Source organism: Solea solea, chromosome 6 (genome assembly GCF_958295425.1).
Source record: "Solea solea chromosome 6, fSolSol10.1, whole genome shotgun sequence".
NCBI classification, from domain to species: domain Eukaryota; kingdom Metazoa; phylum Chordata; class Actinopteri; order Pleuronectiformes; family Soleidae; genus Solea; species Solea solea.
Genome location: NC_081139.1, coordinates 7,022,506 through 7,049,158, shown reverse-complemented (window position 1 = coordinate 7,049,158; position 26,653 = coordinate 7,022,506). Strand labels below are relative to the sequence as shown.

Below are 26,653 nucleotides of genomic sequence, written 5' to 3'. Positions count from 1 at the left end.
ACGCTGAAATATTTGGAATCATTAAAAGTTTATTATTAGTTTACGTGTCACTTAAAAGTGACGAACCAAGCGATTCTCGGCGCTGAGACTCTGCAGGTTTATGGTCTGGAACTTGATTATTTTGTCGAGTCTCCCTGCTCTCATCAACCTTGTTTCCTGCAGAAACTGTCGGTTTCAGCAAAAAAAAAAACGAACACATTACACACCTACTGCCCAGCATCGATAAGCAGACAGACACAGTTAGCAATTAAGTGGGGGAACACAGGCGAGCGGCGAGAGTCAGACGTTCCCTCGGGAGTTGGTTTGGCGATCAAAACAACTATAAATGAGCAGGAGTTACATTTGTCAGATGGTGAAAACACCAACACGGCTGAATGTTTATGTCGGTCTGTGTCAGATAAGCTGCCGTTGGCTTCTTTATAAAGTGATATGTTTGTCAGCAGCAGCAGAAAAATGTAACTTTAAAAAAAAATGTTTTTAAAGCTTCTGCAAATTTTGTTTATTGGAAATACTAATGTTTAGTTTATAAATATGGAAATCATTAAGTAATAAACATATCAAACATATAATAGACGTACTTCCACTTCCAGAGAGACAAAAAAAAGACAGAACTGTTTCTAATTAAAAAGAATCAGGAGGCAGATTAATGCACAAATGATCAGTTCATTTAATAATCCTGCCACAGAAATCAGCCATGAGCACTTTTGACCACATGGAGGCAGCAGAGAGAACATTTGTCCACAGTATATACTCATGAATAATCCTTTCACTGACTGCAGGTGTAATGTGCATACATAATGTGTTCTTTATATTTAGAGTTTCCGCCTGTTGCAGCCAAAAGACTTTGAAAATACTTGAACTGAACAAAACAGCAGCGAGAAAAAAAAACATTCTGGATCTGCTCTTTATTATAGGATTCATAGTGTAGTGATGATGAAATGCAACCCACTGGCCACTTAGATCTTATGTGAACTTGATAAAGTGAGGTCTTGTGCTGCTGTATGCTCCAGTATTTTACACTTTGTTCTCTTTGTGACCGCTGGCATAAACAAGGCATTTCTCTACAGACGGTTGTGCGTGAAAATCCCAGTAGCAGACCTGTCTGGCACCAGCACTCCATGTTCAAAGTGACATGATAGGAATTATCATTATAATAATAATAATAATAATAATAATAATAAATAATAATATTCTTTATAATAATAATAATAATCGTAATAATAAATAATAATCCTCATAATAATAATAATAATAATAATAAATAATAATCCTCATAATAATAATAATCATAATAATAACAATAATTATAATAAAAGCCTCCAAGCTGGATCTGGATCCTGCAGCCTACAAAGATGGGGACGCAGAGAATTCCATTTGCTTTCGCTAGTTTCTTTAACACCTTCTCTCTCAGACATGGAGTTCCTCGAGGTCCTCACTGAAGGTCTCAACCGGGTTCTCCTGGTCCGCGGAGGCGGCCGCGAGGTCATTACCATCTACTCCTGAAAGAGCAGCTCCTCCCACGCTGCCTTCCCTCCACCCTTCCCTCAGTCCTGTTTCTGTGCTCCTCCTCCTCCTCCTCCTCCTCCTCCTCCTCTCTCATCCACGCTGCATCATCATCATCATGACGCCCCCTTCCCTGATAATTTCTGTGTGATAATCCTCATCATAGCTCAGCTCAGCTTCAGCACCGGTGAGCAGAATCACATGCCCTTGCAACTAAAACCCTTCATTTTACTCTCATATGCTACTGTGTTTAGATGCGGTCTAGATTTGTTCTTAGAGACCCCCCCACCCCCCACACCCCCCTTTGGTAATCTGTAATCTACTGTAGTAACTAGCACTCAGTGAGGAGGAGGAGGAGGAGGAGGAGGAAGAGGTGGTGTGAGTTGATGGCTGACGTGTGAGTGCACCTGCATGTGTGTCCGTCTTTGTTTTAATCTCTGAAGACGATTCTTCCTTTCTTTATTTTTCAAAAACAAACGTGTGGCAGAGAAGCTGCTGACGAAGGAGAGCTGAGAGCCGAAGTGAGCTCCGTGTAGGTTTGATTTGCTCAGTCCTTGCCTGGGGATTATCCTTTAAGGCAAAAAGACTCGGCTACCTACAGCCAGGACCGCCAGCTACTGTAGAAGAAAAAAGAAAAAAGAAGAATATAGTTTTCAGCGTTTCAGTACGAACTGTAAAATCCACAGTGGTCATCACAGACTGTAAAGGCCCGTGGATCATGGAGCCTGTGGTATGATCTTTAACTTGCTCACTCCTTAGCATGAAATCCTTATAACCGTGTGTGTGTTCTTAACTCCACTTGTTTTGTCTTTCTACTCACCCTCCGATTATCTCACCCTCTTAGTGGCTCTTCATCTATAATGGCCACTGTTAGTGCCAAAAAAAACAAAAACAACAGAAGAAAAAGAGGCTAGCTTTAGTCTGTAGAGATTAACACGTAATTAAACTGTGAATAATGCATTTCCTAGCAGAAGGATGGTGTGACAGTGGAGAGGAGCGAGCGTGTACAACATCGCCCACCCTCGCCCCAAAAAAAAACCACACACACACCCACCCGAGGAGATCACCATTGCCAGCACCCTTTTGAACCTCGTGTGGATCACTGTAAATAATGTATGAGCTCTGGCGAGTTGTTCAGTACGAGTGTCGTTTTTTTTTTTTCTCTTTTCTTTTATTGTGACATACGTAACACCACTTTGATTTATCTATTTATTTATTTATCTATTTATTTATTTGTACATTGGCTTTATTTATTGGTTGGCCGTCGGGCTCCTGTCGCCTCGGCAACCGTCACCACACCAAGCACTGCGCCTGCACTGTCTGCCCACTGTGCGAACCACGTGAAACTTTGACGACGTCATCGGGACCACTGCTAAGTGTTACTTCTTTCATGGAGAGAGCAGATATGTCATTCACGTTTATAAATGTAGAAGAAGTTCCACGCGTCGATGATCATATATCGTTTGTTTGTTTTTGTTCGGTTCGGTTGTCGCTCAAAGACACCGCAATTTTTTTTTGCCAAATTTCCAAATGTGTTCAATGTGCCATATCAAAGTATTTTTCAAAGAGACATAGTGAACAAAAGTTCTATGGGTGGAAGAAGGTGTGATGAGACGTCAAAGTGAAACTAGCACAGTGATAACACAGTGGAATAGTTGGAATAGTCGTATAGATGATGAAAGAATAGACGTTCAGACCTTTAGTGAAAGCATCAAACTGTTGTTTTCGTCAGGTCTCAGTGCAGCGAGGACAGTGTCTCCTGTAGCTAGGAAACGCACTTTGTCCACAGGACTGAACTCTATGCAGTAGACTCTCCAGTGAGACTTTTTTAATCTAATCCAGATTGGCTGAGGTTTGAGCCCCACACATACACACACACACACACACATCACAGACTTGAATGACTTGTGAACAAAAATCATGCTTAGGTTCAAAAAGAAGAACAACATGGGAGGGGGAAAGAAAAGTGCATCTAGGAAGGAACGTGCAATAGTGGAAATCCGGACTCATGTGATCATGTTATTTATTTTTTTAACACATAATATTTTGTATATGTAGATTTCGTACGTCTTATAAACTCCAGAACCATCTCACTCTGACCAAGGACGGCTGTCACTTTACGTTAAACGAGTTCCTTTCTTCAAAGAAACTGTCGTTGGTCATTTGCACTTGTAGTAGAAATATAAATATTACACAGAAACTTATATATATACAGTATATATATGAATATATAGTATATATATATATAAAACATGGTAACGCAAAAGAAACTAGTTTCTAGGACTATTTAAAAAAAAACACGTATTAAATAAATGTTTTCAGTGTTGCTTGAATGTCGGACCGTATGTTGTGAATGCTGCTAGTATCAATAGATTTATTTGTACTGTAAATAGAGACGACTAAAGCAACAGTGAGAACAGTGAGAAGGGTAAAGACATACATATCAGCGGCGGTGGTTGTACCTGTAAACATTTGGCTTGCTCTCTCTCTCTCTCTCTCTCTGGACAGGGTTTCTGTGTTATTTGAAAAACTATACTGAAAAACCGTGATGCAATACTAAAGCCCGAGAGCAAACTCCTCACACACACACACATACCCTAATCCCTTTTACAAAACAAATACTCTATTCTAGATTCTCTGTATCTTTAACCCCAGATTATCCCCAGGTGGCCAGATTATCAATTCACCTGAAGAAAATGCCAAAAGATTTTTTTCAATAAGAACATTTCAGCTTAAATTTGCTGTTTGGGAAACCTGTGACACCTGTGACACTTACGCAGCAGCCACTCCTCGTTTTCTAACAATCGGTGCCAAGTCATGAGGATTCTTTTCTTTGTGAAGCTCACACAGAGGTTGTGTCGTGCTTTTTAGGTTTTTGGAGAACACGGCTGTTTTGGGATCATCTCCACAACATTGCCTGCATCAACTGAGCCTTTAAAATTTATTCAAAAGAGGAAAAAAAAAAAAATGTTTATTGGAGATGATTATTGGAGATGAATTTATTTATTGAATTATAAATGTTTTATAATTGCTGTTTGCATGGTACTATGTGGCAGTATTTGTTTCCGTGGTTTCTATAGTGACGACTTTAATGTTCAAGGTGGGGGGGGGGAGAGGGAGGTCAAACGTTCTCGTTGATTTACGCGGTTTTTGAGAACTCAGGAGGGTTTGACACGTGGCTCGACCTTGGCGACGAAGTCTTTTGCAAAAAAAAAAACAACAAAAAGTATGAGTTCACTATATTGTTCCTTGTTCTATTTCAATCTTGCTCAAGTAGTCTTATGTCATTGTAATAGGGGATTTTGAGTTTGCGAGTGAATGGGCCACAGGACCGGTCATTTCACCTTTTGTAAATATCTGTCACCTGAGTCAGAGACACTGTAACCCGCGCTCCTGTTGTCTTTCGTTGTACACTGTTCTATCACTGTGGACAAAGTCTTAGAGTTTTGTAAGATGACGTGCAATATTGTTCTCACTCTTATCTTCTCTGTTATCGTTTCATTTTTGCCACAGCTTTATTTTTATGCTCAGAAACAAGTGGAGGTGTCAGCAGTCAAAGCACTTATTTCACCTGAATGTTTGTCATCGGGGTTCAGTTTAACTGACCCTGAAGTGTTTGAAAGTGTTCATTCCAAACGTGGCTGAGACAGCAAAGCACTTTAACCATGAGGGGGCGCTCTGTGGCAGCATAAGTGTGCAGGCTGAGAGGGGGGGGAAACTGAGCAGGAGCCAGTCTGCTCTGTACTGGCTCTCCCACAGTGACCTCTGGTGGCACACGAGTGTGTTACAGCCAGCTGTAGCGTTGGAACAGCTTAGACTAAATCCCATCATGTGCTGCAGTTTTGATCAGCAGATTTTTTTTCTCTTCACCTCTCCGCATGCATCACATTCTTTTTTTCTTTCTCTCTTGCCAAACGTCTTTAAAAAGAATAATAGTAACTGTTCAATTTATAGTGCTTGTCACTCAAATCTGTGAGGTGAGCCTTCCCAGAATCCCCACATCCCCACCCACCCTGTCTGCCCCTGGTTGCCCTGGCCTCCCCATCCCAGCCACTAAATCCACCCCAGCTCTGTATTTTAAATGTGACTGCAGTATAATTATTTAAGAAGAAAAAAAAAAAAAAAAAGAAAGAAAATGATCAAAGAATATAAAACTCGCGCTTCCAAACCTGGCACTGGCTCTGCTTGCTCATCACAACACAGCCGACTCGGGGGAAACCAGCACGTCCCCTCTCCCCCAAACTGATCCATGATTTTAGATCAGATCCTTCGCCTGCACAACTGTAGCATGAGACGAACTCGCCGGTGATCATTACTCAGTCTCCATCCTTAAATGGATATCAAGGGCTCTGAAACACATCTGTTACCGGAACGAGGAGGCTTTCCTTTATGACACCAACAGAGGGGAAAAAACTTGCAAAAAGATTAAGGAGAAAAAAAATATATATATATATAATCCCAGATTTTACTGCTGAGAGGTCACACAGTCTGAAGCTCTGGTTAAGATTGTATCCTTCAGTATGTTCACAGAAGACAGATGTGCCTGATGTTGGCTGTAAAACAGCTGCACTTCCATTTCACACAGTCAAGCTCTCTGGGAATCAGATAAGAAAAAACTCGAGTGGCTGTGAGTGGAGTTCAAGCAGAGCCACGTTCCAGTAATGTTGTGTAACTCAGTGCATGCATGCAATTACCCTGAACAAGGTGTATTGAAATTATATTGGGTGTTTGTGGTATAAAAGTATTTTTTTTCCCCTTTCTTTTATTAGTTAGAAACGTTCCTTTCAAGTGGTTTTTGTTTTGTTTTTCTTCTTCTCCTTCCTTAGGACAGGCCAATCATTGTCTCGAAAGATGATTATTATAGTACAAGATTCTATTTTTATGGTAGATTTGTTGAGGTGTCAAATATTATATCTTCACATGAACTGATTACCAAAGTATATTTCAGTTGACGGCATAAATGACAGTGTGACAATTGTGTGCTCCAGTGAATTAGACAGACCAGTGAGTATTTTTGTTTACCTTGTACATTCATCAGTTGATAAGAGTTTAAAAAAATAATAATAATTGGAAGTGCCAAAAAATATTACATGTGACGAGTGATTTCCTGCATGGAAAAGGTGGCACGAATCTTAAAAATCTGCCCCCATTTCGCTCACCAGCTGTGAGTCATTAACTTTTAATGTCACATCCAGACAGACCTTTTTAAGAAAACATTTGAAGGAATTTAAGGAAACACCCTTCTAATTTTGTTAATACAAAGATTGACAAACCTCAACGTGTCCAGAGGAAGCAAAATCCATCAATCAGCATCTTTAAATAACACAGATTTGCATGTTTTTCTTTTGATTTGTTCAATCCTAAAATACTAGGTGAATTTAGAGTCTCACACAGCAGCCATTTATAAAAATGTACACTTAAGATTTGTGTAGTTTGACTAATTGACCCTTTTGCACAGCAGTTAATTTAAAAATAAAAAAAAGCAGGAAAAACAGGCGTCACTGATGTCAACGATGGTTGTTCGGTTCCTGCGAGTCAGTGAAGTGCTGCAGTGAGCCAGTGTGCACCCTGAAATAGTGGAATCATAATGGAACTCAGCCATCGTTAACTTCATCTTTCACACCTGTGACCTGTCACTAAATGGCTGCAGTGTTAGAGTTGTCGTTTCCTTTGACACCATTTGACCTTTTGAGGATCCAGTTTTCCTTTAATAACCAGTTGGAGGACATTTTGTCATATTTAATTCACTGGAGTTGTGGGAAACATTTTATATGGATGCTTTAAAAAAAAAAATGCAGCGACGTAGATTTATACACGGGATACAACTGTATCCAATCTTCAAATTGATCCCCCCCCACCCCCAATCTGAACCGACCATTTTACTCTTGATACTGTACCTAGTCTTATGGTTACACTGTAGTGCGTGTTCTTTTCAGTTCTGTGGGAGTGTGTATGTGTGTACATGTGCACTTGTAACTGCTGGGGGCAGGGGTGGCTGTGGGCGAGGGAGGGAAGGGGCTACGTGTAAATAAATCAAGTACAGTTAGTGTGGAAGTGTTTATTTTTGTGTCAGTGTAAGTTAAATATTCTAAAATAAAATAAACAAATGTATTATTCTCTATTGTGTTTCATGGTACATTGAAAAGAGGAAAAAAAAAAGAAGTAGTTTTATCTTACATTTCAAATGCTTATATCTCTATGGCTTCTGGCGATACCCGTTCCATTTTATAGATTTGTCAGCACAAAATGCAATAAACCAATACCATTTTATTACAGCAACTGTGTTGAGTTTTTAATCACAATTGTTTTGACAATGAAACGTGTTACAAATTAAAACTGTGCAAAAACCTATAAAACACGACAGATCATGGTTGGGAAAAAAAACCGAGGTGTTCTATAAGGGTCTAAATTATACAACACATGCAACATATCTTCATGTATCAAGATTCGGTTATCTATTGGCTAGTAATTGAAAATACAAATCGATAAGTAGTCTGAACAAGTTAAACCCACTGAGAACACTGCCCAGAGTAAAAAGATAAAAAAAAAAAAAGAAAACAAAAATTAAAAGCTTTTACAAAAACATTCCTACAGTCTACCTATACACAGCTGGTAAATCCACTCCAGAGGTTTGATGTGGTGTTTACTTGTGTAAGAGTAACTCTCATTAGGACACATAATTAATTCCCCACACCCTTCAGTAGTGTCGAGGATACATGGACATACTTGGGGCCTGGCCCATGTTGGGTCCCGGTCTGGGGGGTGGCTGCTGAGGAGCCCCAGGTCCCACCAGGTGGTTAAGAGATGGTCCACTCTGTATAAGCGTGTCAAGAGCTTTCTGGACACTCGGGTTGTCAAAATTGATACCTGAAGTAGAGTTGGAAGGCCTTTGACCACCGGGTACGACTGGCATGCGTCCCGACGGGGCGCCATAACCCTGGGGTGCAGCTAGAGGCGGGGCGGACATGGCTGGACGAGAGGGGTTGTGGGAAGTGGGCGGGCCGAGGGAACCGTAGGATGACGGGTGTGAGGAGATGGAGGAGATGCCGCCGACACTCGACCCCGCCCCGGTGCCACTGTTGAACAGACTGAGGATTTTTGCCTGCAGTTCCTGCTGATGGCTTGGATTCGCCGAGCTGCCGCTCGCAGCGGACAGGCCGAGGTGACTGGACTGTGAGGCTGAGTGAGCAGAGTGGGAGGACGGAGGAAGTCCTACAGCCGGGGACTGGGCTTCCACAGGAGTTGTGACATGGACTGGAGCTGAAGAAAAACATTCAGGTCAGAATAAACTTAGTGGAAAGTTCCTTTTTATATCACTTTCTCTCCAATTCAGCATATACACATTTGTAATGTGTGTTGACACCAAATACCATAACCCTCTTATGATAATCAGGCCACATGGATTATATGGCTGTAGACTTGTCAAAAAGAAGTTCATTGAGTGAGCAATTATGACCCTTTTTCCCAAGAGGACGTTCATTTTCCATATCTGGTACTTATTCAACCTTTTAGGAATTGCGGTACTGAGGCTGACATCACAAATGTGTGACGCACTGGTGAATCTTGTCTGTGACCCATCCATCTTCTACTGGTTTGAGGGTCCCAGAATTTTCTAGATATCACAATTGATCTAGGAGTTACGTTAATGTTGGCGACAACAGGATGGTAACAGAGGGGTTAATTTTGTTTTATGCCCAAGGTCATTCTATACAGGGAACAGTAGTTTAAAGTTAGATAAATAAATTATATCTCCGACAGTAAATGGTCTGTATTATATAGCGCTTTTATGTTCTGATGACCATGCTTTGGACTGCAGGTTTTGACATCCATGCATACTGTACACACTGCCTCTGCGTCCTCCCGCAGCAGTTTGTGGACACATCAGCATGTGATGATTAAAGGAGCCTGGGATCCAAGTTTAAACCTTCTGTTTGGAAGATGACCCACTCTAACTACTGGGCCGACCCTCAACAGACTGAGGATGGACTGAAGAGCTTATAACGTTTACTCTTTCTGGGTACAAACAGAAAAATTATAATTATTTTTAAGAAGCGTCTTTTTAAAAGTTGACCTATAGTTCAAAACATTCTCGAGTAAAGAGGTCTTACCTGAAAGAGGGTCCGCAGCACTTCGCACCAAACGGGTTCTTTTGTCCTTCAGGTAGGCAATGAGACCTTCCAGTTCTTCCGGAGTCAAAAATCTGCATGAAAATCAGAGAACATCATTAAATGTGGAAGCTTATAAAATAATCAATGACTAACCAGTTAGTCTGGCTTGCCAACTGGTTAGCAAACTAGCCAGTTTTACATTGCGGAAATTTAAGCAAATTTAAGCAAATTATCACAGAAATAAATTCTTCACAGCTACAATTTCTAAGTGTAAATTCAGAATGACGACACAGTGCTGTGGATCAAGTCTAAACCGATACCTGTTTTCAGTCAGCAGAGTGATGGCAGTGAGAACAGAAACGGGGTGGCTCTCTCTGTCAGGCTCCCTGAGCAACACATCGTCTGCCATCTTGGCTGCTTTTCTGGCGATCTCCTCTCGTTCTTTTTCACGGTTTTCCACTTTGTATGTGTCATAGTTGTGGGCGACGAGCATCATGGCGTCCTGCATAGGCATGTTTCGATGTTCTGCGGCAATAAAGACATCAACAAATTTGTAATACGACCAAAGACACGACTTTGAAACACCAACCGACGGGTCTGTAGTGCAGTCACATTACCTTGCGGTGTGCCGAACAAGATGTTGACAGTGCAGGAGCGATGCACCTGGTGCTGCTGGGTAATGATGATAGCAAAGGGAGTGCGGGCTCGGCCTACATCCTCCAGAGCCTGAGTGAGGGACACTTCAGTGTTGAGGAAGATCAAGTCCACCACCATGCCCAAGTCACGGACCTTCCGCCCGACCGTCTCGGCATACTCCCTACAGTTGTGTTCAAAGCAGAGGTACAAACACACAAATGCACACACACACACACGCACGCACGCACACACACACACACACACACACACACGCGCACACACACACACACACAGAGGAGCCATATGAAATGAAAACGTGTCGTGTGCTGGTTGAAATTTTATATACAGAGGCCTCTGGTCACGGATCAGTTTTCTTCGTAAAGACGAGAGAGTGGACATACTTTTGTGCCTTGTTGACGACTATCACAGAGCAGTCAACAGGACGATCGCTGTCATAGCGCCGCTGAAGCTCTTCATAATACTGACGATACAGTTCATTACGCCGCCGCTCTTCAGGTCGGACACGGTCGTCTGCTGTTAAAAGGACATAAAGGAAAGAGTAACTTTGACATCTCTGAAGTCTGAACTGACACGAAAACAATGCAACAGTGTAGTAATTCATGGTTTAACCAGACTTACACTTTGTGAATTGAATAAGCATGCCATGATGTACATTTATTTTTTGTTATTTTGTCACTTTCTGTACATTTTCATACACAAGAATATACAAAATGATTCATACCCTCAGGCTCACGTCGTCCGTTCCATGGATCTCTGAATTGATCCCTGTAGGGTTCATCCTTCCTCCGGTAAAAGTCTTCTGCACCACTGCTGCTGCGTAAGTATCTGTCATAATCATCTCTCCTGAGTAAGATTATTTCAACGTCAGAAAAATATGTCTTCACTAAGAAGAAGGCTGAGTGCAGTACTAGTCACCTGTATGCAGGATCTCGTGGGTCTCGTGAATCTCTTGGGTCTCGTGAATCTCGTGGGTCTCGTGAATCTCTTGTGTCTCGTGGGTCTCCTCTGACGTCTTTGTCTCTGCTCTCTGAGCTACGGTAGCGGTAATCATTGTCACGGGAGTGACCGCCTGGCCTTGGCTCTCGACCAGAGTCCCTCCCATCGCGGCTGTCCCGTGGCTCCCGTCCATCTCGTCCATAAGCAGGTGAGCGGGATCGAGGCCGAGGATCCTTGCTGTCTCCATAACTGCCGTATGGGGCCCTGAGGGAAATTATATTAGTGAGTGAAAGAACAAAGTTGAGGGCTGCCTGAGATGAACAAACGGGCAACAGAATTTTCTCTCCTCAATTGCTGAGGACAGGCATAGTCCAGTATAAAAATGGTATATTTTTACTACTTTTCATGCTACTGCTTGTATTATTGACATTACTGTAATAACTATAACAATTCTTCCCGTCCGTCTTCAGATCTACTTTGACAGAACACAATACAAAGTGTCATACATCTGCTCCTGGTCTCTCTTCTGTCTCTAGACCCCCTCCCTCTTTCATTTTCATTTCACCCCCCAACAGCCAAGGCAGATGCTTTCAGACAATGCATGTTGTGATTTGGTACTATATTAATGTTACTTGGAAGACTACAGCCGGTATTGCACATTTGATTTATCCGTTCACAAAACCAAAGCAGCGCAAAAGAAAGCGGCTACCATTTCGCATACAGAACTGGCACAAATGACTCCAGGTGATTCCGAATGGCATCTTTTCAACATTTTCGAAAATCTCCAGTGATCGGCGACAGCAACAATACCGACTTTGATCATCCGAGTTTCACCGACGGAAAACCCAGCTCGCAAAAATACACCAGTACCATTGTCGTTTGGCCTTTTTCGGACAAGGCTGTTTATTTATAGAGGCTGCATTTTATGTTAATTTTCATGTTGTTCTTCCGGGACATATCCATTCCAGGTCGTTTTTCCTCCCGAGGGGTAAATAACTAAATATTATTCTCAGCGTGAGAAGTACTCTGAAATGCAGAGGATATTCGACTGGTCCAGCATATGAAACCGTACGCAATGAAGAATTTTGCAGAATAATTGCGACTTTCTTGACACGGGCTCCTGAAAATGGAAAGCATTGCGGAGTATTCACGTGGAAGGCGGGTCTTTGTTTTCCAAAACCTTTTTGACATCACAAGTGGGCGTTTTGGTTTAATTGCTTTCAAAGATCGTCACGAAAAATAATTTCATTTTAAAACTCTAATGTTTATTTCCCACTTAATGGTGTGGCATGAAACACTTTAGACCCCACTGCAAATTTAAAATCCTAAAAAAAATATATGTAGGCTTTATCTATATCGGAAGAAGGAAATCATTTCACTGTTATTAAAGAATAAACAGTTTGTTTATAAAGGAATGCAAACAAAAATGTACAAGATATTCTTCCAGTGAATTATTTTATCACTAGGACAAAATACAATTTCAAAGCCTAAATAGTTAATGACGTTTCTGTTGTCGGTCATGATTTGTTAAACAAATACATAGCACAGTGGGACTACAATTATACTTTCTTTAGCCAGAAAGTTGCATATTGTAGGTTTAGGATGAGAAGCCATACGTAAACCCCCCCCCCAAAAAAAACATGGCAAGATTCTCTGAGACAAAGACACTTTGAATTAAATTCATATGTCTCGTTTCTTTATTTGAACACATCTTTGAAGTTTATTTTGGAGATGTATATTGTCCGTCCCACAAACCAATCTATTATGATAATTCCAACATGTGGACTTCACCACTGGTGGAAATGACATTGAGGAAAAGTTAAAATACGTTTTGTTTCTCTTTTATTTTACCGACACCTCAGAGGCAATGGTAGTTCTTCACACCCATTTCGCGTTACTTTACCTTCGTGGGGGGCTCGGCTGGGATTGAGGTTTAACTTGCCGTCGTTCCACTGCCATATTTACATCTGAAAATAAATCAATCCAAACGATGAACATAACAGAGACATGTATATCAGCAGCTTATGAGTTCACGCAGTATGAAGAGGTCGCAAAACACGTCCATGATCCAAATGAAACCGAGGTCCAATATCCGAAATCCAAACTGGACGATGTCAAAATGCAGCAAATCAAATGGTCAAATCAGTTGAATTGAGTTTAAGATGAAGAATTTAAAACTGCTTCCCATACAAATTTGATTTTGAACTTTCAAGACAAAGTTTCAAACGAGGTTTCAGAGATTCAGGCTTTGCCAGAAATTAATGGTACGCATGTTTATTAGCTTTGTTAATTTAACATATCTACAATACAGTTTTACTTTGGAAAAAAACAACAAAAAACAAGTCCACTCTTGTAGTTATTTAATGTAGCCCACCGACACTTAGGTCACTTAACTGTGAGGTCATTTGCAAGCAGGAAATGGCTCCACTTTCAACAGCATTGTTTGTGATTCTGCATTCACTGAATGCAGAATCACTTTTTTCTTAAACAAAAAAAAGCCATGGTTTTAATTTTCCCACACACTAATAAGGACAATTCTAGATTTAATACAACTTTAGTGTTAATCCTTAAAGTAACATTTGCCATTTAAAATCCTTCGATCCGCATAAATGTTACATTCAGGATTAACACACAAATTATTCTGACCAACCAAAGGTGTTTCTCAAAATGTGATCTTTCATTAGCCCGTGTTTTGCTCGCTGTACACCATTAAACGAATATGCCTTTTCGCAACACAATCACTCCTATTGTGGTTGAGGCTTACCTATTTTATAACCTTTATATATTCGACCCTTTTGGGCAGCCTTTGCAGCTTCGGCTTCCTCAACACGTTCAAATTGTACAAATCCAAACCCACGAAACATGGATACGCCTGGAAGAGGAAGATTTTAAATGGTACAAACTTAGGATCCGTTTGGGGAAAGGTTTGAATACTTACCCATTTAGAAAATTATCCAGAAGAAAATGATTATGAAGTTCACATGCTTATATTTTTGACATTCAGGAGACAGCCTGAAGCATTCAAATTTGTTTATGTTGTAATGCTTACTGACCGACAATTTTCCCGTATGGATTGAACATCTCTTCCAAATCCTTCTTTTCCATGTCAGAGGTTGGCAAATTCCCAACAAAAATTCTTCTCTCCAAATCTCGAGGATCATTACTGCTGCAGGAACGTTTTAAGTCCCTTGGTGATGGGCTGCGGCTTCTTCGGCGAGACATGACTTGATCCTGACGTTTTCTTTCTTTGTATGTGTCAAAAGTTTGGAAACAGTTTGTTTTGTTCGGTAACAAGTGTATTAAAATTGCCGTCCACAATCCTGAAACGTGTTAGTGAGGTAAGAGAGATCAAATTCCTTGGAAGGATAAAAAGATTTAGTGGAGCAGAAGTTGCAGATGGAAAAATCACATCAAAATGAAACAATGTAAATTGAAATGCGGTGGCAAATTTTTCGCACAGAGCAAAACACGCAAGCAGCGGTTCTCGAGACGCAATTTCTGGCATAAATGTTTGTTGTTTATAAATACTTAATTTAATATGTATCTTTATCCCACGCTCATTTCAGAAGTGTTTCCATAATGCAGAGATGTAAAGTCCTTAGACAACCAGCCCACAATTTCACTTCACTCATGGTTTGTCAAGCCTTTGTTACTTGACATGCTGTATCTGCATGGACTGGTGTATTTGTTGGTCTGCATGAAGCGCGTTTGTTCCAATGGGTCAGTTGCTCTGGAATTTTCTCCTCAGCTAGCCATGAAAATCAGGCCTGTTGGTCTCTGCAGGTGATGAAATCATGTTCCAAATGATGACGGATTTGGATCCATTTAGGTTTAATTAATCTCAATTAACATCTCCCAGATTTGTCATAGGGATAATGATGTACAACACACTTTTAGAAACTATACTATGATGGAGCCATGTTTGAGTCACCAGTTTGTTGCCTCAGTGTAAAAACACAGGGCCAGTTAAAACGTTAGGAATATGATTGTTATTTTGAAGACAAAAACATTTCACAGGACGCAATATGAAGACGTCAACATAACACGCAAAACAAAATCGCAAATGTGTTGTAGTGCAGTCATAAGTGCAAATGGCAGATGCCCCAAAAGAGAGACCCCGTTTCAGTTGGGCACAGTGTGTTTAAAATAAATACTTGGCAATAAATATTTATAACCGCGGAGTTAGATGTTCAAAATAATCATTGAAGTCACACCATCCATTCCAACTTTGTTTCTGTGGAAAATAAAGCATCTCACTAATTGGTTTATTTTATATGAAGAAAATGTGCCCCACTGGGGCCATTACTGAACTAAATAACTAGCGACTTTTTCTATAAATGGAAAATGGCTTTTGTTTAAATCGTCCTCTTCTCTTGAAATGGTAAATGCGTCTCCAGGAAAATCGCGTTGTTGAAATGAAATCATGGGCTTGCGATCGCTTTAAATTCCTTTGGTTCAAACCTTCGCAATAGTTTTCGCGTGAAGCAATATTTTTATATGGAGGAAATGAAGTACATTTTTAGACAACTGAAGGATTTTTAGACAACTGAAGGATTTCAGTCCCAACACGCATACACTACAGACTGACAGTAGAAGGCAGTATTCTGTAATATAATAGTTAATGAAGTAATTCATAAATATGCTTTTTAGGGAGAAACCCCCTTACATACCTCAAGTTGAAACTGGATACACTGGATTCTGCTTCAGCCTAAAAATCCCAAGTGCCTGAAAATAAATTACAAATTGAGAAATCATTAAATTACTTTTAACTTTTCCACAGTATCACTCAAAAAGTTAACGGATGTTAACACCATTAGTTAGACATTAGTAACCTTTTTCCGAGTAAGCGAATCCAAACTATTGTTTCTGTTTTCGCTATTACACCATCTTCCGCCATTTTTGCTGATTATGTTTTCATACCTTTTGAAATAATGCAACTTTTCTCACATTGGAAATGAATGAAGGGCCAGATTAAAGGCAACAGCCAACCTTTCTCTCATAGTAAACGAATGTAGAGCAGATTAAAGGCAAAGGCATTAGATGTTTAATGCAGAAACTAATCAGAGGCAACGGTTAATGTAGTACTTAATTTCCACAGCAATTAACATTTATATCAAATTAGTGTTCTCTGTCATTCACCCACTGCTCGGCCCGCAGTTCCGCTGGTCACAGATTATATTTAAATGGAAAAAAATGTACTGTTAAAGACTTCCAAACACGTGAAATCACAATTAATTTACAAGAACATTTTAACTCAGTGTTCAAAATGAACTCTTAAATATTTTTATCCGCTTTTTTTAAAAAAATGTTTGAATAATACGATTACAGTGAACCACGCACCTATGTCGCTAGCGACGTTAGCTGTTAGCTGCTTAGCCTTAGCCACTCGCCATCTTACATTCAAACAGCCAAATACACATTCAGCTAAATTAACGTATACATATTCGTGTCGCAGACGCGTTATATTGTATTACTAATATTTTTTATTATTATTTCTACTCACTTTAGGCGTATATTCTTATACCGGTTTTCAGTCGATAAATGCCGTAGACTCGCGGGGAATGTATGGCGATGTCCTCTCAAAAGCGTCTTCTTCTTCGTTTACTGCTACAGCAACAACTTCCCGTTGCCGACGCCACAACACTTATCATTTATAGACATCGCCCCCTATTGGTTACATATAAAATAACTATTTAAACAGGCAGGTAGAGTAGAATCTGCTCTCAGGTCAGTAAGGTAAAGGTTCTATTACTGTTTTATTAAGCAATACTTGGTTATTAACCACAATAACTAAAACTCATCTATCTCAAAAGATTAACAGTTGTATATAATTTTTTTTTTACTATGTTTATTTTACTGTCAGCCAATTGTACATTAAGATAATTACTGATGGGAAGTGTAATGCGATTTAGTCAATAAATCAACCTTAGTATCATTCACTGGACATTTAAAGTGGTTTGTTTATCTGTTAAGTGTGTTTGTTGGTTTTATTAAGAAGCATTCATTAACTGTATAAGTATTTTGATAATCGATTCAAGTTTTTTCCATGCTTAAAATCAGCTCTCTTATTTTTCAGCTTGAACATCTTCTGGTTTATTTGTTGCATATAACAAATGCATTGTTTAAAACTGTATAACTTTGGTTTGTGGACAAACCAGACGTTTGAGAATATTTTTCCACATATCCTGAAATTTTATGGACGAAGCAACGCATTTATTAATCTAGAATATAATCGACAGATTAATCAATGATGAAAAATTATTGTTAGTTGTGTTTGTGTTAACCCATGAGGTCATGGAAATGTGTAACAGTGGAGTTGTTGATGACTCGTCATGTGTTGACAATAGTTGAAGTCAGGTGTGTTGACTACAGGAAACAATGAAGGTGCCATTTCGTACGTAAGAATGGGCGTGGCTTCCCTTCTCACTGCAGATAAATGGATACAATGCGGAAACACGGAATTATTACGGAGTTATACTGTTACTGTTTGTTACTGTTTGTTACTGAGCGAGGAAACTTGACCAAACCCGAGTTTAAGGTAAGACTGAAACTACGAATTTAATTTAATAACGTGTTTTATTGTTTGTAAGTCTGTCTGTAAAAGTGTTACTATACAGATGGTTGTTGACTTAAGTTTAAACGCAATGTTTTACGATTTGTCTGGGAATTACTTTAGCAATTAGCCTAAATATGATTCTAAACTTAGTTTCTTGACTTCTGCATTGATACAGTTGCTCTATCGATTGAATGAAGAGATTATTAATCGATCATTTTTTTGATGCGAGGCGTAATTAATATTAGCCGACAGAAATATGTCAATGTTAATTAAGCGTGTTGACTTATCATTCATAGCGATTTATAGATAAGGAGTGGCAACATTTTTCAGGGCCACACTAACATCAATGAAGCTACAAATTAAACATAGTAAAGAAATATGAACATTAAACCCATGTTTATATGCAATTTTTACATTTTAAAAAGAAAAATGCTGTACAACTACACATTGTGTCGCATGTTACATGTGTTTCTCTACTTATTTGTCACCAAATCAGACCTTGAAAGGACTGATATTATATAAGAATATTTAGATTTCTGCTCGTGGTTAGAAACATGACATTACTGCTGCTGCTGCCCATGTCTGACATAGATGTATAACAACTAGTTGTCGTATAATACAATATCATAATACAAACACAGAAGTTACAATCTCAGACAAGCAGCATAGAACTGGAAAGTGACTAGATTTAGACTGAATCAAAACCCACATGCTAAATTATATGATAGACAGTTAATATAAATCTAAATCCATTTTTACATTCAATTAATTAATTTTTTCCCAGGTTTCCTGAAGTATTTGACATATCAGGCCTAAAAATCATATCCATGTGGCCAAATCAAGGTAGGATATCTTACATAATCAGCACATTCCAATATGATGTTTTTGTAAAACACATTTCAAGGTGTGTATGTGTGCTTTTATGTGTATCAGGACCTCCCCCTCCACTGGGCCCATCAAACCCGGCTTACCCTCCTGGGTACAACCCTGCATATCCTACTTATCCTGCATATCCTCGACCTTCCCCAGCATTTTATCCTCAACCTTCGAATCCAGCGTACCCACCTGGCCACTACCCAGCAGCGATGAGCCCAGCTCTGGTTCCACATGCACCTCCATGTGTGACGCCTTATCGAGCTCCACAACCTCATCCTTATCCTATGGCTCCAGGTGGATACCCAGTTGTCCCCCCTGCAGGTGTTCACCCATTTGGATACCCACACTCACGTCACCCTGGTCCGTATCAGCACTATCCAAAGTATGGTCACCACAAAGGTCACCACAAAGGTTACTATCATGGAGGGATGAATCCCATGCCTGGAGGGTTAACTGGAGGATTGACAGCAATGGTAATGGGAGTGGCTTCACACAAAGCTAACAAAAAGATGAGGAAGAAGATGAAGAAGGCACATAAGTGGAACAAGCATGGGCTCCACTACTGCAAGGTGAGATTGTGTTTAAAGCTTTAAAAATAACCTTTTATGATCATTATTCATTATTATGAAGACAAGTACAGTCAGCTGTGATGCTCTTCTATGACCATACTTTGATGCTTGACGTTATATAGTACAATATATTGTAGTGTGTGATGGCGTAATGTCAGTATAATATAAGTGAATGGCAGGTTACTTCATATTAATAACACATCTTACCTGAGCAAACACCACATTATAAATGTAATGGATCTGCTTCATATCACTGAATACACTACCACTCATGCAAATGACCAGTTCGCCTATTGTCAGAAATTGTATTGCATATTTTACATTTGTTAAATGCATTTTGAGTGAAGTGAAACATGTGATTTTTCCCTTTTCTCCACAGTCCTCCAGCAGCAGCAGCAGCAGCGACTCAGACTGAGACCAAACACGTGCAAGGAAATTCGGAAATGTTTTATTCTACTATTTTGTGGTGTTTACATCAAACAGTCTGTCTGAAGTCATTGTCTGTCAGAAGTGAAACGCACAGCAATAGTCACGTGTGTGTAGAGGATGTATCAAGAGGACGAGGTGATCCTTTTTCTTCTCCTTTTGAATTATCATAGCTGAAAAACTAGTGTAACCAGTGGATTTATTACTGTTACTTAAGCACTTTACACTTTACTCTCACTAAGGTTTTTATTGAATTACAATTCAATTTTATTTGTATAGTGCCAAGGTTCACTGTTTTTGTCTAATTAATCAGAGATTATGCAAAAATAAAAGCTTCAGTTCTGAAAACTGATCTGGTCAAAAAAAGGTTGTGGAAATACTGTATCTCAAAGTGTTTGAAGGTCAACAACAGTAAGCAGTGGATCTTAACTGGGCTGAGGGCGCCCTCTGCTGTTAGAGGAGAAGATTACACCTTTATGGCTAAAAGTCCACAATATACAAGCATAATATTATTATGACATGGGGCAGAATATGCTTTATAAGGGAAGGATTAACTACTTTTTGCACTGCAATTTTGTGTTTATAAAGCTCTATATAAATAATAATGATGATAATAATAATAACAAAAACAGTAATATTGTACATAAAACACAACCATTCCCTTTGTCACTCTTCTTGTTTGCTTGTGTGTGGCAGTTGCATCACTTTAAATGTTTTGTGCCGCAAGGAATTGTGGGGTGTCGTTTCTATAATTATATATTTTTTTATTATATTTATATATTTTATATTTTGTTTTCCTTTGCATTTAGATATTTCAAACAGCTCTTATTAAGACCAGGCCACCACTGAGAAACTCACTTACTCAGCAAATTTGACGATACAATGAAATATATTATTATTTCAAAAAAGTTTCTCTCTGCTCCCATAGCACAACTCCTAGGTCTTTGTGCTAATTAGCTATGGAGAGTTTTGAATACATCTGAATATTTTAAAAATGTTATTTGATTTCCATAATTCCAGTTTGAGGAATGTACAATTTAATTTTGACAGTCATAAAAAATGTGTCTGCTGACATTGAAAGTCCTCAGTTTCCACAGCAGGTGGAGGCACTTTGTTGTGCTTTTGTATGGTGAACAGAGCCAAACAAGATCTAGTTTCTCTCTGCTCCCATAGCACAACTCCTCAGTCTTTGTGCTATTTAGCTTCAGAGAGTTTTGATTACAACATGTGCATATTTTAAAAAGAGACATTCCTTCGCGATCACAGATGTTATTTGATTTCCATAATTCCAGTTTGAGAAATGTACAATTTAATTCTGACAGTCATAAGCTCAGGGTAAATTAAAATCTTAAATTTGATTTATTTTTGGCCCGGTTGCCACTATTAACGTACGTATCCTTTAACAGTGGGCATGGCTTTTGGGGCATCTTCTCCATCCTCTCCCTGCACTGACTTTAGTACGGAAGACAATATTCATAAAGCACGATTCTTTAAATCCTTCCCTAACATTTGTATTACTTGTTTCGTGTATTACTGACATGCACTTTGTATTAATCTGTATATACTAATTTCTGTATATCCTTATGGCTAAATGTCTGTATGTTCCTATTCTTGAATAAAAAAAAAAAAAAAAGACTTAAGTGCGGAAGAAAAACCCGGGCGAAGTTCAAGTCGTAGTTGTCCTAACTTCACTCCACTGGAGCTCCATGGTACATTGTGAGGTAAGGCATTGCACTTGCCTTATTTTGGACAACATACTATACTATGACTTTTTTGTCAAATTTTGGACGACATACTATACTATGACTTTTTTCTCAAATTTTGGACCACATACTATACTATGACTTTTTTGTCAAATTTTGGACAACATACTATACTATGACTTTTTTGTCAAATTTTGGACAACAAACTATATACTATGACTTTTTTGTCAAATTTTGGACGGCTTACTTAAGTATGACATTTTGGTGACTTTTTGGACGACATACTTAACTATGACATTTTGTCAAAATTTGGACGACATACTAAACAATAACATTTAGTCAAAATTTGGACGACATACTAAACTGACATTTTCGTCAAAATTTGGACGACATACTTTACTATGACTTTTTTGTCTAATTTTGAACCACATACTATACTATGACTTTTTTTGTCAAATTTTGGACGACAAACTATACTATGACTTTTTTGTCAAATATTGGACGAAATACTATATTATGACTATTCTGTCAAATTTAAGGCGACATACTATACTATGACTTTTGTCAAATTTTGGACGACTTTCTAAAGTATGACTTTTTTGTCAAATTTTGGATGACATACTATACTATGACTTTTTTGTCAATTTTTGGACGACATACTAAAGTATGACTTTTTTTGTCAAATTTTGGACAATAAACAAGGCCACACCTGGAATCGAACCCAGCAGTTCTTTACAAAAGCAACAAGGATGACAAGTAATAACAACTACACCACCACATTTTATAGTAGAATGTCCTTAATGACACCAAAATGTCATAGTTTAGTATATCGTCCAAAAAGACATTTTTTTCACATTTTGGACGACATACTAAAGTATGACTTTTTTGTCAATTTTTGGATGACATACTAAAGTATGATTTTTTTTGTAAATTTTTGGACGACATACTAAAGTATGGTTATTTTGTCAAATTTTGGACGACATACTATACTATCACTTTTTTGTCAAATTTTGGACGACATACTAAAGTATGACTTTTTTTTGTCAATTTTTGGACGACATACTAAAGTATGACTTTTTTTGTCAATTTTTGGACGACATACTAAAGTATGACATTTTGGTGACTTTTTGGACGACATACTTAACTATGACATTTTGTCAAAATTTTGACAACATTCTAAACTATGACATTTTGTCAAAATTTGGACGACATACTAAACAATGAAATTTTTGTCAAAATTTGGACGACATACTATACTATGACTTTTTTTGTCTAATTTTGAACCACATACTATACTAAGACTTTTTCTCAAATTTTGGACGACATACTATACTATGACTTTTTTGTCTAATTTTGAACCACATACTATACTATGACTTTTTTGTCAAATTTTGGACCTCTTACTAAAGTATGACTTTTTTGTCAAATTTAAGACGACATACTATACTATGACTTTTTTGTCTAATTTTGGACAACAAACTATACTATGACTTTTTTCTCAAATTTTGGACGACGTACTATACTATGACTTTTTTGTCAAATTTTGGACGGCATACTAAAGTATGGCTATTTTGTCCAATTTTGGAAGACATACTATACTATCACTTTTTTGTCAAATTTTGGACGACATACTAAAGTATGACTTTTGTCAATTTTTGGACGACATACTAAAGTATGACTTTTTTTGTCAATTTCTGGATGACATACTTAACTATGACATTTTGTCAAAATTTGGACGAAATTTTGACATTTTTGTCAAAATTTGGACGAATACTATACTATGACTTTTTTGTCTAATTTTGAACCACATACTAAACTATGACATTTTGGCAAATTTTGGACGACTTACTAAAGTATGACATTTTGTCAAATTTTGGCAACATACTAAACAATGAGTTTTTTGTCAAATTTTGGACGACATACTATACTATGACTTTTTTTTGTCAAATTTTGAACCACATACTAAACTATGACTTTTTTGTCAAATTTAAGATGACATACTATACTATGACTTTTTTGTCAATTTTTGGACGACATACTAAACTATGACATTTTTGTCAAATTTTGGACGACATACTAAACTATGACATTTTGGTGACTTTTTGGACAACATACTAAACTATGACTTTTTTTCAAATTTTGGACGACATACTAAACTATGACATTTTGGTGACTTTTTGGACGACATACTAAACTATGACATTTTTGTCAAATTTTGGACGACATACTAAACTATGTCATTTTTGTCACATTTTGGACGACATACTAAACTATGACATTTTTGTCACATTTTGGACGACATACTAAACTATGACAATTTGGTGACTTTTTGGACGACATACTAAACTATGACTTTCTTGTCTAATTTTGGACGACATACTATACTATGATTTTTTTGTCATATTTTGGACAACATACTATACAATGAAATTTTTGTCAAAATTTGGACGACATACTTTACTATGATTTTTTTGTCTAATTTTGAACCACATACTATACTATGACTTTTTTGTCAAATTTTGGACGACATACTAAAGTATGACATTTTTGTCACATTTTGGACGACATACTAAACTATGACATTTTGGTGACTTTTTGGACGACATACTAAACTATGACATATTTGTCAGATTTTTGACGACATACTAAACTATGACATTTTTGTCACATTTTGGACAACATACTAAACTATGACTTTTTTTCAAATTTTGGACGACATACTAAACTATGAAATTTTGGTGACTTTTTGGACGACATACTAAACTATGACATTTTTGTCAAATTTTGGACGACATACTAAACTATGTCATTTTTGTGACATTTTGGACGACATACTAAACTATGACATTTTTGTCACATTTTGGACGACATACTAAACTATGACAATTTGGTGACTTTTTGGACGACATACTAAACTATGACATTTTTGTCACATTTTGGACGACATACTAAACTATGACAATTTGGTGACTTTTTGGACGACATACTAAACTATGACTTTTTTGTCAAATTTTGGACGACGTACTATACTATGACTTTTTTGTCAAATTTTGGACCACATACTAAACAATGACATTTTTGTTAAATTTGGGACAACAAACAAGGACAGACCTGGAATCGAACCCAGCAGTTCTTTACAACAGCAACAACTACTAACCACTACACCACCACATTTTATAGTAGAATGTCCTAAATGACACCAAAATGTCATAGTTTAGTATAACGGTCCAAAAAGTCACGGAAATGTCATACTTTAGTATGTTGTCCAAAAAGTCACTGAAATGTCAAATTTTGGACGACATACTTAACTATGACCTTTTGTCAAATTTTGGACGACATACTGTAGTATGACATTTTGGTGACTTTTTGGATGACATACTTAACCATGACTTTTTTGTCAAATTTTGGACGACATACTATACTATGACTTTTTTGTCAAATTTTGAACCACATACTTAACTATGACTTTTTGTCTAATTTTGGATGACATACTAGACTATGACTTTTTGTCAAATTTAAGATGACATACTATACTCTGATTTTTTTGTCTAATTTTGAACCACATACTATACTATGACCTTTTGTCAAATTTTGGACGGCATACTAAAGTATGGCTATTTTGTCAAATTTTGGACGACATACTAAAGTATGACATTCTTGTCAAAATTTGGACGACATACTATACTATGACTTTTTTGTCAAATTTTGAACCACATACTAAACTATGACTTTTTTGTCTAATTTTGGATGACATACTAGACTATGACTTTTTGTCAAATTTAAGATGACATACTATACTATGATTTTTTTGTCAAATTTTGGACAACATACTATACAATGACTTTCTTGTCTAATTTTGGACGACATACTAGACTATGACTTTTTGTCAAATTTAAGATGACATACTATACTATGATTTTTTTGTCAAATTTTGGACAACATACTATACAATGACTTTCTTGTCTAATTTTGGACGACATACTATACTATGACTTTTTTCTCAAATTTTGGACAACATACTAAACAATGACATTTTTGTCAAAATTTGGACGACATACTATACTATGACTTTTTTGTCAGATTTTGGACGACATACTTATGTATGACATTTTGTCAAAATTTGGACGACATACTAAACTATGACATTTTTGTCACATTTTGGACGACATACTAAACTATGACAATTTGGTGACTTTTTGGACGACATACTAAACTATGACATTTTTGTCACATTTTGGACGACATACTAAACTATGACAATTTGGTGACTTTTTGGACGACATACTAAACTATGACTTTTTTTCAAATTTTGGATGACATACTAAACTATGACTTTTTTGTCAAATTTTGGACGACGTACTATACTATGACTTTTTTGTCAAATTTTGGACCACATACTAAACAATGACATATTTGTTAAATTTGGGACAACAAACAAGGACAGACCTGGAATCGAACCCAGCAGTTCTTTACAACAGCAACAACTACTAACCACTACACCACCACATTTTATAGTAGAATGTCCTAAATGACACCAAAATGTCATAGTTTAGTATAACGGTCCAAAAAGTCACGGAAATGTCATACTTTAGTATGTTGTCCAAAAAGTCACTGAAATGTCAAATTTTGGACGACATACTTAACTATGACCTTTTGTCAAATTTTGGACGACATACTAAACTATGACATTTTTGTCACATTTTGGACGACATACTAAACTATGACATTTTTGTCAAATTTTGGACGACATACTAAACTATGTCATTTTTGTCACATTTTGGACGACATACTAAACTATGACATTTTTGTCACATTTTGGACGACATACTAAACTATGACAATTTGGTGACTTTTTGGACGACATACTAAACTATGACATTTTTGTCACATTTTGGACGACATACTAAACTATGACATTTTGGTGACTTTTTGGACGACATACTAAACTATGACATTTGTCAAATTTTGGACGACATACTAAACTATGACATTTTGGTGACTTTTTGGACGACATACTAAACTATGACATATTTGTCAGATTTTTGACGACATACCAAACTATGACATTTTTTTCAGATTTTTGACGACATACTAAACTATGTAATTTTTGTCACATTTTGGACGACATACTAAACTATGACATTTCGGTGACTTTTTTTTGTCGTTGTAAGGTATCGGAGCGACAGGGAGTACATACAAAAAAACACCGCACAAGACTCTAGACCTGGAGTCGAACCTTGTAGCTCCTGACAACTATAACAACAGTGACATGCACTAACCACTACACCACCATGCCACTCACATCTAGTAGTCGAATGT

General features: G+C 37.7%; 3 protein-coding genes across 15 annotated transcripts in view; 2 read left to right on the top strand and 1 right to left on the bottom strand.

The window, feature by feature from the left end:
* slc12a5a (solute carrier family 12 member 5a) overlaps positions 1-7,778 on the top strand; it is a 138,508-nt gene extending 130,730 nt beyond the window's left edge. For all 3 annotated transcript variants that reach the window (XM_058632519.1, XM_058632520.1, XM_058632521.1), the window contains exon 26: positions 1,412-7,778. In XM_058632519.1, coding sequence (XP_058488502.1) covers positions 1,412-1,503 — 92 coding nt within the window. In that variant the 3' untranslated portion in view covers positions 1,504-7,778. The remainder of the gene's footprint in view (positions 1-1,411) is intronic.
* Positions 7,769-16,830, bottom strand: ncoa5 (nuclear receptor coactivator 5). 11 transcript variants are annotated; one of them, XM_058632525.1, is made up of 12 exons: positions 16,708-16,830; positions 15,875-15,929; positions 14,258-14,560; positions 13,969-14,076; positions 13,108-13,171; positions 11,184-11,468; positions 10,990-11,111; positions 10,649-10,781; positions 10,229-10,431; positions 9,932-10,136; positions 9,612-9,703; positions 7,769-8,763 (listed from the first exon to the last, which is right to left on the bottom strand). In XM_058632525.1, exons 3-12 carry the CDS (start codon positions 14,424-14,426, stop codon positions 8,201-8,203), a joined length of 1,944 nt encoding a protein of 647 aa, XP_058488508.1. In that variant the 5' UTR covers positions 14,427-14,560; positions 15,875-15,929; positions 16,708-16,830; the 3' UTR covers positions 7,769-8,200. The 11 variants fall into 11 exon arrangements, with proteins under 11 accessions (XP_058488508.1, XP_058488507.1, XP_058488506.1 ...); XM_058632524.1 differs by having other exon boundaries at positions 14,258-14,524; XM_058632523.1 differs by having other exon boundaries at positions 14,258-14,449.
* Positions 16,831-17,639: 809 nt separating this feature from the next.
* Positions 17,640-19,983, top strand: LOC131460964 (proline-rich protein 13-like). The gene is made up of 4 exons (XM_058631905.1): positions 17,640-17,742; positions 18,545-18,603; positions 18,694-19,205; positions 19,585-19,983. The coding sequence occupies exons 2-4, from the start codon at positions 18,588-18,590 to the stop codon at positions 19,618-19,620; spliced, it is 564 nt and encodes a 187-aa protein (XP_058487888.1). The 5' UTR covers positions 17,640-17,742; positions 18,545-18,587; the 3' UTR covers positions 19,621-19,983.
* The last annotated feature ends 6,670 nt before the right edge of the window (positions 19,984-26,653 follow it).